Source organism: Homalodisca vitripennis, chromosome 6 (assembly GCF_021130785.1).
Source record: "Homalodisca vitripennis isolate AUS2020 chromosome 6, UT_GWSS_2.1, whole genome shotgun sequence".
NCBI lineage: Eukaryota > Metazoa > Arthropoda > Insecta > Hemiptera > Cicadellidae > Homalodisca > Homalodisca vitripennis.
Genome location: NC_060212.1, coordinates 125,086,729 through 125,098,233, shown reverse-complemented (window position 1 = coordinate 125,098,233; position 11,505 = coordinate 125,086,729). Strand labels below are relative to the sequence as shown.

At 35.4% G+C, this 11,505-nt stretch overlaps 1 protein-coding gene across 1 annotated transcript; it reads left to right on the top strand.

Annotated features, from left to right (window-relative positions):
• Positions 1-334: 334 nt before the first annotated feature.
• Positions 335-10,702, top strand: LOC124365549. The gene is made up of 14 exons (XM_046821541.1): positions 335-417; positions 7,795-7,893; positions 8,027-8,125; positions 8,259-8,357; positions 8,491-8,589; positions 8,723-8,821; positions 8,955-9,053; positions 9,187-9,285; positions 9,419-9,517; positions 9,651-9,749; positions 9,883-9,981; positions 10,115-10,213; positions 10,347-10,445; positions 10,579-10,702. Exons 1-14 carry the CDS (start codon positions 335-337, stop codon positions 10,700-10,702), a joined length of 1,395 nt encoding a protein of 464 aa, XP_046677497.1.
• The last annotated feature ends 803 nt before the right edge of the window (positions 10,703-11,505 follow it).

Below are 11,505 nucleotides of genomic sequence, written 5' to 3'. Positions count from 1 at the left end.
ACTCCATCTGTGCCTGTCAATGCAACACAAGCCTCTGGTGGGTAGCGGGTCAAGGCTGAGGCTGGCGGCAGCAGCTATCTCGTACGAGGATGACGAAGAGTAAAAGTCAGTCCATCAGCCTGTTATAACTCGAGGCGAAGATGTTACCCAGAAACCTGTAACAGATCCTCGTAAGGAACAATTAGAAGGAAACCTGCAGAAGCACACCCAAACGCCCCACTGCCATAAACCCGGAAGCTACCACAGAAGATTGGCTTGAAAAGAACACTGAAGCCGAATCCCGCTCCGTTCACGCCGATTGGAAAGGAACGACAGTACTCCATCGTGCCTGTCAATGCAACACAAGCCTCTGGTGGTAGCGGGATCCAGGCTAAGATCGTCTGCAGCAGCTGACGTGTACGAGGACGAGGAAAAGATGTAGAGTAACTCAACCCCTGGGAACGTGCAACCAGGCCACTAATCACCAAGTCTGAGTGAAAACTCTAAGTCATGGTAGCGAGAAGATATACTTGTCAACCTGAAGTACTTAAGATGTATCTTGTTCAGGTTTATGGTACAATAAAAAAAATTAACCGAAAGTTATTTATTTAAATAAGTATAGAACTTCATCCACAAGATGATAGAAAACAAAAAGTAGGAAACTTTAATTTTGAAGTGAAATTTTAAGTCAAACGAAAAGTTAAGTAAAATGCATAAATACGTTGAATCAATAACAAATGTTCAATAATAATTCTCTCAAAACAATATTAAAAAAACACACCAAAACCTTACTTAAGATAAAATATACAAGAAAACCAAATATTTTTGTCTAGCTTTGTATCCAAACTCGAATAAACACGAATAATTAAATATAAAATATAGCCAGAAGTGAACTGAGCCTTTATAACTAGTCACGGACAAGAAGAGAAATAGAAGGGTTTTTTGCAATTCGACTTTCACTAGTACTCAAGTACATGTAAACTTAAACCATAATAATCCCTGTTAAAGTTTAAAAATATGTTATTATTTTAGAAGGGAGGAGATTTTTTTGGAAGGAAAAACATCCTCGTTGGTTTTGATTTTAGAGGTATATTCGATATTGCTTATATTATTTTTACCTAATTTATTGGTTGAGGTTAGCGTTAGCTTCCTTTTCTATCCTTAAAAAATTATCCTTAAATGTATCCCTTATAGAAACCTACATAGGCAACTTCGAGTTTTATTGATGGTGTTTGTCCTTCCATGAGATTGGCTGGGCATTTATGTAAACTAACTGTCATCAGTTCTGTTTGGTTTTCTGTAGTCTGTTCGTAGGATATTTCGAGAATAAAATAATCTACAAGACTTGAATTTTAGATGCAAGCAAATTCAGTGGTCCAGTTACGCGACACGTACATTGGCATACTGCCTCGCGATATATGGTACAAAATCATTTGAAACCAACTTTATAGGATTACAAATATTCTACGCGATTGTCTTATTTCAAAGTATTTCATTAATATAGATATTACGTCCAGAGGAAATCCAAATACTATTAATTTATTATTTAACAAAACTTAAAATATATTATCTGTTTGACTTTTGTTTTAATACAAGAGTTCTACGTCCGTTCCCTATCTTGTGAGCTGGTGACTTATGAGGATCATTCTTAAAATCTTCGTTAAATTAAAGCTTAAAACTAAATTACAGTTGCTGGGATAACCCCTTGCCACATACAAGACTGTACTTGACAGGACAGTAATTTCAAAACGATATGGAATGTTACCTATAAGCTAAAACAAAATTATTTCTAACGCATAAGTTTCATTTACAAATGGAAAATAATTAAATTTTGAGAACGAATTGACCTCCATACTTGAAGTTTTTACGTGAAGCTTCATTTCCAATAGGAATCATCCATCTCAATAGTGATGAATGGAAATCCATGGGATTTGACTAAGCGTCTGCGAAGTGTTATCCTACTGTCCATCTTGATTTTAGCTCCATAACAACAGTGTTCAAATTGAAACATTTTTATGTTTTTATTTTGAGACAGAATTATGTGGAATGTCTCTGTAAAAGAAGATTAATGTGCATCCAAATACATTGTAATTTTTTAAGATATTTGGGTTGTTCAAAAAGAATAAGAAACTTGTTTACTTCACTATTTAAATATTCTCAAAAAGTATACCCTTTAAATAAAAGTGTATAAGCGTTGTAAAATTAAAAATAAGGGTTTGTCGTGGTGTTATGGTTCGCATAGGGGACAACTCAAGGTAGTTTCAATGAGCTGGCTCTTAATTGTCCACAGGATATATGATGAACAAATTGAGCTATAGACCTGTACATTTGCAAGACACTTTCTTTAAAGACAAGATCGAGTTTAAAGATGTTGGTATCCACACTTCTGACGTCACCGCACACATCCCCACACTCGAAACAGACACTCGGACTAACCGCTTGGTGGTTTCGTTCCACAGTAGTGAAATTTATGTCGCTGATTCTGAGAACTCTGTGGGTTATTTTCACAAACAATAAAACTCTAAAGCATAAATTAACCTAGGACCTCTTAAGATTTCCATAGTATATCGCGCACCATGTTATGAAGTATTTAGCCTTGAAAATTTATTTTTGAGACAAAGTGAACCCTGATGACTGTCGGTTTGCTACAAGTTGCCACTCAAACTAGTTTTCAATAGTCTATAATTTGTTAAGCAATATTACAGTACTAAACCATCTAATTAAAGTTTTTTCTAAATCTATATGCAATTTTAATATTATAAAATGTGAATGGTATTTAACTTCTTAGGGTATATCTGAACCTTTAACTGGTGAGATGAGGTCTTTTAGCAAATTTAATTTTGAGTTTTTTGTAGATGTTTGTAACACTACAAAAAACAACATTTTTTATAACACTATATTTATATTCAGACTGATTGTTCTTTGACAGCACTACGTGTTATTTGAGATCACAAGTGCTTTTAATATATAGTCTGTGGAAAACTTGACATTTGTCACAACCAAATGCGTTAATTTTTATTGTTATGAATGAAGGCAAGAGACTTCGTACAAAGTGTCGTAAGAAATTTGCAGAGTTTATAGTGAGTTAGATAGTACTAAGGATGACTAAAATCATAAGAAAAGTTCTCATAATACGGAATTGGAAGTTAGTGTTTTGGGTAAAGACGAGGAAAGGATGAAGAAGGTTGTAGAGAAAGGGATAGGTAGAAGACAAAATATATCTTTGTTATATGATATATCGAGGTTGTACTGAAAATCCTATTAGGCCATTGATTTCTAAGAGTGTAATATTGGGTTTTTAAAAAATCCTAATTTTCGTAACTCATCAAATTGCACAATCTCCAGACTTCATTGGAATTGGAATTGGTCCAACAGGGACGTTATCGGGCCTCCTCATATTCATAAAGTCAACTCAGATAACGAGAAGTTAATTTTGTCACACTCTACGTACATTACTCAAGCCATAAGACCATTACATTTGTTAATTCAACCGGAATTTTCGTTGAAAACTTTTGAAGTTAAGTGGACTATTACGCTTCCGTAAATCCAAGTTGTCTTGTTGTACCAGGACTCGAAGCATATTTTAGTCAGCATTATTAATAATAGCAATAACACCGTGAACTTTCCAACAATCTATGCTGTAGGAGGGGAACTTAGTAAACATATAATACAAAACAGAATTAGACTAAAATTCAAATGTGTGTGCAGTTTAATATTATTGAAATTACGATAAAATCACTCCTCTTATTATATTTTAAATACAAATCGTAATTGCAACTAATGACCGAATAATATAGGAATTTCATTTGATTCATTTGGCAACATGATCATATTCATACATTTGAACATTAGCTAGGGTTTCTTATTTTCCTAATGCTAAAACAAATGATGCATCTATATCATACTTAAATCATGTATAAGGTTGAGAATTATTCTGAAGGCTGGAACAAATAAAATATCCCTCAATTAACAGTTAGTAAATATCATAATTTTAATTTAATTTAACATTCAACAATACTGAACACATAAGAAATGAAATATATTATACTGTATAGTGAATTTTATTTACTGCATATCAATAGTATAAGATATGCATGAAAAAACATGTATGTTGACCAAGATTCAAATTCTTTTGGACCTCGCCGTGAAATTTCCAGTCTTCGTTTTCTACATCACGTATTGTCTGCAGGTTTGATAGATTAGCCAATAAAAGTTTAAGAAAGAAAATTGAGGAACTTTAGACAAAAGTATTATTTGGGATCGACCATTCCGAACGTGAAAACAAAATCTTCGACTAGGGTGTACAGAATATGTGGAGAAATCTGTACTTTGTATTTTGCCTATTTTTTAGTAACAAGCATTTTTAATGTAAAGAGCTGATTAGCTCTTGTATTATATTTATACAGAGTGATAGTAACATACATTTAGAGTAGTATTTCAGTTATTTGATGGTGAAACAGGTGTGCAAGGACAGTAAAGTATCGTTTTTAGTGGAAAAACAAACATTTATTCACCTACTGAACATTTTATATTTTTAATATTAGTAAAAATAGCTGTTACCCGCGGCTTCACGCGTAAATTTTTAAATCAAAGTCCTTACTATTTAGTAAAAACACTTATGATGTTGCAAAGTTCCAAAGTTAAAACGAAAACGGTTGAATCCCTAGGCAAAATGGCATATACAGCATTGGTCACTTACTAAAATGTCACTTGCTTCAGCAAATAAAAGTTCCAAAAATTTAGTTATTTTATGGGGCTAATAAATTGACTACTCTAGTAAGATGATACTAATCTAATTTTCCTTTATAATCACTAAAGAAAACTAATTTTAACAATGGATTTCAAGATATGTATCACTCTGTAATCAATTGTAAACACAATTAGTGTTTAGTGATCTCAAGTAGGTACCTAAATTATAGACACAAGACAATGAGACCTTCGCTAAAGCTTCAGATTAAGCCCGTATTGTCTCTGGCAGCAGACAAGTTATTCAGTCACACACGCCCACAATATTACTGAACATTAACACTGAATGGACATTTCATTTTCCAGCAATACGTATTTATCATTCTAACATTTACTAAGGATTATATATAAAATTGCTAATGTAAATTGCATTGATCTCGCTGTCTACCTTTACGTCACATCATATAAGTTAAATCCCATATTTATTATTAAATATCTACTGCCTATGTTAACAAAAATCAAACTTATTTATATCTGGTTTTATTCAGTATGTAATACAATCAAACATTTTGTTTATATTTTTCTCCAAACATTATGACTTGATGTTATATTTAACCTGTATAGTAAGTGGATGGTGCTAAATCAATCTCTGACGTTATCTGCACCGGCCAGCCCTTTGTAAACAGTGAAAGCTGCGTGTTTAAATAAATAACCACCGGGTCTATTTGTTTGCGCTGAGCACAAAAACCGCTCTGGATGCTCTTTAATTACAATGACAGCTCTCAATGCAAACCTTTAATATTTTTAAACAAGATTAAGCATATTTAATATTCATCTTGCATATTATTCAGTGTTCATGGACTGAATAATAATATTAATAAACGAGTGGGTCGACATTATTAATATCAAATTTACCGCCAACTATTTCTATAATATTTTTAAGTCTCAGAAAGAAAGAAAATTAAAAATAATTAGATTGTCTGGTTACCTAGGTTTTAAAATAATATGATGTAAAATTTAAAATTCCATACATTTATTACATTTAAATTAGGTTATAAATGATAGATTTCTAAGTGGAAGCAATTTTCGAAATCTGATTTGCAGATGATGATAATGGTATTTCAGAAATTTTGAGAACAAATCCATTGTAAGACGCAGAATGACTGTTTTTCCAATAAAACCTTTAGCCCAATTTACAGATATAAACACATACATGCTTTGGACTAATAACTACTTCGAGTATAAGGGGTAGAGCGAACAAATCTATGCTTCCGGTTGTGCCTTACTCTTCAATAAGAAGAGTAATGCAATAAGGTAATGACTTACTTTTACATTAGTAGTAAATTTCTTTACTGTTCATCAAACGGGTTTCTGGATTATGTTTGGACAAACCTACGCGGACATACACACAAAAACATGAACTTTGAGAAACATCCCGATTTACAAGTAATATTTACGATTACTTTATTCTCTAGATGGAACTGTATGCTTACTTACCACCTGGCTTGCTGCCTTTACTTATACTCTCTGTGTTTGTTTTTGAGGGTATATCTGTAAACTTGATATAGTGCAGTATGCAGTCTTGTTTGTGAATCCCTTTTTGCTATACCCTGTTTTTTCCTAAAAAAATGTAAATATGCCACTCTACAATGTCTGAGAGACCAATTTCGAGTTCACTATATATAGACATATAAGTATAGTAGTTATGTACAAATATTAATGGCAAGTATTATTATCAAATGAGACATATCATCTACAAAAAGCTATGACTAAAATAATTAATGACTTAAATTAATTTACTCTGGACATTTAATAAATTAACAAAGATATATATATATATATATATATATATATATATATATATATATATATATATATAAATATCCTATAGAAACAATAATGAAACTCGATAAAATTCCAGTCTAAAAACAGTTTTCGATGGATAAAGTATTTACTCATCTTAATTGCTTTGTTTAAGATTTGTTCATATAACTATATTTGTATTTATAATAATAACAACATACGACTTCAAGTGCGTTTGAAAAACGTAGTGTGTAATGATTTAAATACAATCCGAAGTTTAGTATTTTTGAAGAACATTTCATAATGTTACATGGGAAAATTTGGTAAATATAGAGTCTAACCTTTATATCATTTCTTTTCAAACATAACAAATTTGGTTATAATCTTTATCATTGTTAGTAAATTAGGCAAAAACATAACTATCGTTGAAAAATAAATAGTAAACAAATACTTTCCAACTGATATTTCATTTTAAATAGTTAACAAGACAAATAAAAATAACCAATTAATTTCTGAATACTGAAAAGGAATATTGGTGTTTATACAACTGGAATTAAAGTTCCAGTTTTAAAAATAAAATAATGTTTATTTATATTTTTGTTAATGTGTAATACTACATTATGTATACGTTGTAATATATAACAAATTCAATTTGGTCGTGTTACGTTACCTGGAACGTATGGCGAGGGACGCGTCACTTCCTAGAACAATACTGAACTACTTTATATTCTAATTAGGAGAGAGTTGGAGGTAGTGTTTGGATTACAATACTAGTTCCTTTAATTGGATACGTTTAATTAATTACCTTACTACTAAAGCTTTTACTAGCTAACATGGTCCTGCATAAGCAGCATCGTGGTTTATGACAGGGTTTAGAACCGTTATATCGTTTACCTCGATTTTTACTTTTCAACAAATTATGTGAACTAACTTGTTTTTAAGATTTTTGGGCCACTTAAAGATGATTCTAGTTGGTTTCTAAACATTTTTCGGGTTTCCGACAGTAATTTTAGAATGCGAATTGCAATCTTGATTAAAGTAATTACTTTTTTAAGGTCAGGTTAAAATTTGGTAATAAATTGAAGGTCATTTAGATAATATCTTGGTATATTAAATTGTATTTTTACAAATTAATTTATATAATTTTTTAGTTATCGTACGAACATACATTTATAGTAGACAGGAAGGAATAAAATGCCACAAGTTGTAGGCTTCACTAACGTTCAGCCAATTAAGAACAACCACGTGTTACTATTGTGGTACTCTACAACCACACATTGACGCAGTTAAGGTGTTTATACAAGGCAAGGTATTGTTATGACACAGAGAAGTGACGCTATCTACTGAGAGGTGGCAATATAATTCTGTGTCACGCACAGTGGGTAGGGCTAGGGACGCTGGATATGGAAAACAACACAAGGCAAGGTATTGTTATGACACAGAGAAGTGACGCTATCTACTGAGAGATGGCAATATAATTCTGTGTCACGCACAGTGGGTAGGGCTAGGGACGCTGGATATGGAAAACAACACAAGGCAAGGTATTGTTATGACACAGAGAAGTGACGCTATCTACTGAGAGATGGCAATATAGTTCTGTGTCACGCACAGTGGGTAGGGCTAGGGACGCTGGATATGGAAAACAACACATGGCAAGGTATTGTTATGACACAGAGAAGTGACGCTATCTACTGAGAGGTGGCAATATAATTCTGTGTCACGCACAGTGGGTAGGGCTAGGGACGCTGGATATGGAAAACAACACATGGCAAGGTATTGTTATGACACAGAGAAGTGACGCTATCTACTGAGAGATGGCAATATAGTTCTGTGTCACGCACAGTGGGTAGGGCTAGGGACGCTGGATATGGAAAACAACACAAGGCAAGGTATTGTTATGACACAGAGAAGTGACGCTATCTACTGAGAGATGGCAATATAATTCTGTGTCACGCACAGTGGGTAGGGCTAGGGACGCTGGATATGGAAAACAACACAAGGCAAGGTATTGTTATGACACAGAGAAGTGACGCTATCTACTGAGAGATGGCAATATAGTTCTGTGTCACGCACAGTGGGTAGGGCTAGGGACGCTGGATATGGAAAACAACACAAGGCAAGGTATTGTTATGACACAGAGAAGTGACGCTATCTACTGAGAGGTGGCAATATAATTCTGTGTCACGCACAGTGGGTAGGGCTAGGGACGCTGGATATGGAAAACAACACATGGCAAGGTATTGTTATGACACAGAGAAGTGACGCTATCTACTGAGAGGTGGCAATATAATTCTGTGTCACGCACAGTGGGTAGGGCTAGGGACGCTGGATATGGAAAACAACACAAGGCAAGGTATTGTTATGACACAGAGAAGTGACGCTATCTACTGAGAGATGGCAATATAGTTCTGTGTCACGCACAGTGGGTAGGGCTAGGGACGCTGGATATGGAAAACAACACAAGGCAAGGTATTGTTATGACACAGAGAAGTGACGCTATCTACTGAGAGGTGGCAATATAATTCTGTGTCACGCACAGTGGGTAGGGCTAGGGACGCTGGATATGGAAAACAACACAAGGCAAGGTATTGTTGTGACACAGAGAAGTGACGCTATCTACTGAGAGATGGCAATATAGTTCTGTGTCACGCACAGTGGGTAGGGCTAGGGACGCTGGATATGGAAAACAACACATGGCAAGGTATTGTTGTGACACAGAGAAGTGACGCTATCTACTGAGAGGTGGCAATATAATTCTGTGTCACGCACAGTGGGTAGGGCTAGGGACGCTGGATATGGAAAACAACACAAGGCAAGGTATTGTTGTGACACAGAGAAGTGACGCTATCTACTGAGAGATGGCAATATAGTTCTGTGTCACGCACAGTGGGTAGGGCTAGGGACGCTGGATATGGAAAACAACACATGGCAAGGTATTGTTGTGACACAGAGAAGTGACGCTATCTACTGAGAGGTGGCAATATAATTCTGTGTCACGCACAGTGGGTAGGGCTAGGGACGCTGGATATGGAAAACAACACAAGGCAAGGTACTGTTGTGACACAGAGAAGTGACGCTATCTACTGAGAGGTGGCAATATAGTTCTGTGTCACGCACAGTGGGTAGGGCTAGGGACGCTGGATATGGAAAACAACACATGGCAAGGTACTGTTGTGACACAGAGAAGTGACGCTATCTACTGAGAGGTGGCAATATAGTTCTGTGTCACGCACAGTGGGTAGGGCTAGGGACGCTGGATATGGAAAACAACACATGGCAAGGTACTGTTGTGACACAGAGAAGTGACGCTATCTACTGAGAGGTGGCAATATAGTTCTGTGTCACGCACAGTGGGTAGGGCTAGGGACGCTGGATATGGAAAACAACACATGGCAAGATATTGTTATGACACAGAGAAGTGACGCTATCTACTGAGAGATGGCAATATAATTCTGTGTCACGCACAGTGGATAGGGCTAGGGACGCTGGATATGGAAAACAACACATGGCAAGGTATTGTTATGACACAGAGAAGTGACGCTATCTACTGAGAGATGGCAATATAATTCTGTGTCACGCACAGTGGATAGGGCTAGGGACGCTGGATATGGAAAACAACACATGGCAAGGTATTGTTATGACACAGAGAAGTGACGCTATCTACTGAGAGGTGGCAATATAATTCTGTGTCACGCACAGTGGATAGGGCTAGGGACGCTGGATATGGAAAACAACACATGGCAAGGTATTGTTATGACACAGAGAAGTGACGCTATCTACTGAGAGATGGCAATATAATTCTGTGTCACGCACAGTGGGTAGGGCTAGGGACGCTGGATATGGAAAACAACACATGGCAAGGTATTGTTATGACACAGAGAAGTGACGCTATCTACTGAGAGGTGGCAATATAGTTCTGTGTCACGCACAGTGGGTAGGGCTAGGGACGCTGGATATGGAAAACAACACATGGCAAGGTACTGTTGTGACACAGAGAAGTGACGCTATCTACTGAGAGGTGGCAATATAGTTCTGTGTCACGCACAGTGGGTAGGGCTAGGGACGCTGGATATGGAAAACAACACATGGCAAGGTATTGTTATGACACAGAGAAGTGACGCTATCTACTGAGAGGTGGCAATATAGTTCTGTGTCACGCACAGTGGGTAGGGCTAGGGACGCTGGATATGGAAAACAACACAAGGCAAGGTACTGTTGTGACACAGAGAAGTGACGCTATCTACTGAGAGGTGGCAATATAGTTCTGTGTCACGCACAGTGGGTAGGGCTAGGGACGCTGGATATGGAAAACAACACATGGCAAGGTACTGTTGTGATAGATAAGAGAAACCATATACTGAGAGGTAGTAATATCTATACTGAGAACAATAATATTTAAACACATTATATATAATATTTAACAATACATTTAAACATTTACAATCCTGTATAAAAAATATAAGGAATAAAATATTTTAAATAAATACTTTACTACTACATCCTATCTAACATTTAACAGACAACATTAGGAGATAACAGTCACTTTTCTCAAAATTAAATTCTCTATTGAAATTATAGCGCCTCAAATGTAAAAAAACGTGTTATTGACAAAACATCTTTCTTTTGAGGCAATTTATTTTACTAAATAAGGGATTTACAGTCATGGGACCTAGTTTATTCAATTTTCATGTCAAAATTCTTATGAAACGATCAAATGTTAGTTACAGTTCTAATGATTGCAGTCCGGATCCATTTCATCCTTGGATTGGAAATCTGGAAGAAGTATTTCGTTTGCCTTATTTCTCTAACGAAGCATATCCAGATATATGTTAATATGTACTTTTTGTCATATTTTTAGGCCTAAAATCGTATGTTAAATCTTTTTCTTTTCCTTCCAGACCGTCCTGTAGGTCTACATTAGAAGCTGAGGTATTGTCAATTTATTTGGAAATCTCGATCCCTTATAATTTTTTCCTAATCAGGTAAATTTATAATTTAGTTAATAGCACCTTAACCAAAGCGGTAATAGAGTTGGTC

Coding starts and splice junctions, on each gene's coding strand:
- LOC124365549 (XM_046821541.1), top strand. CDS start 335: ATGCAACACAAGCCTCTGGTGGTAGCGGGATCCAGGCTAAGATCGTCT. Junction 9,286..9,418: donor GGAAAACAACACAAGGCAAG/GTATTGTTGTGA, acceptor GTTGTGACACAG/AGAAGTGACGCTATCTACTG. Junction 9,518..9,650: donor GGAAAACAACACAAGGCAAG/GTACTGTTGTGA, acceptor GTTGTGACACAG/AGAAGTGACGCTATCTACTG.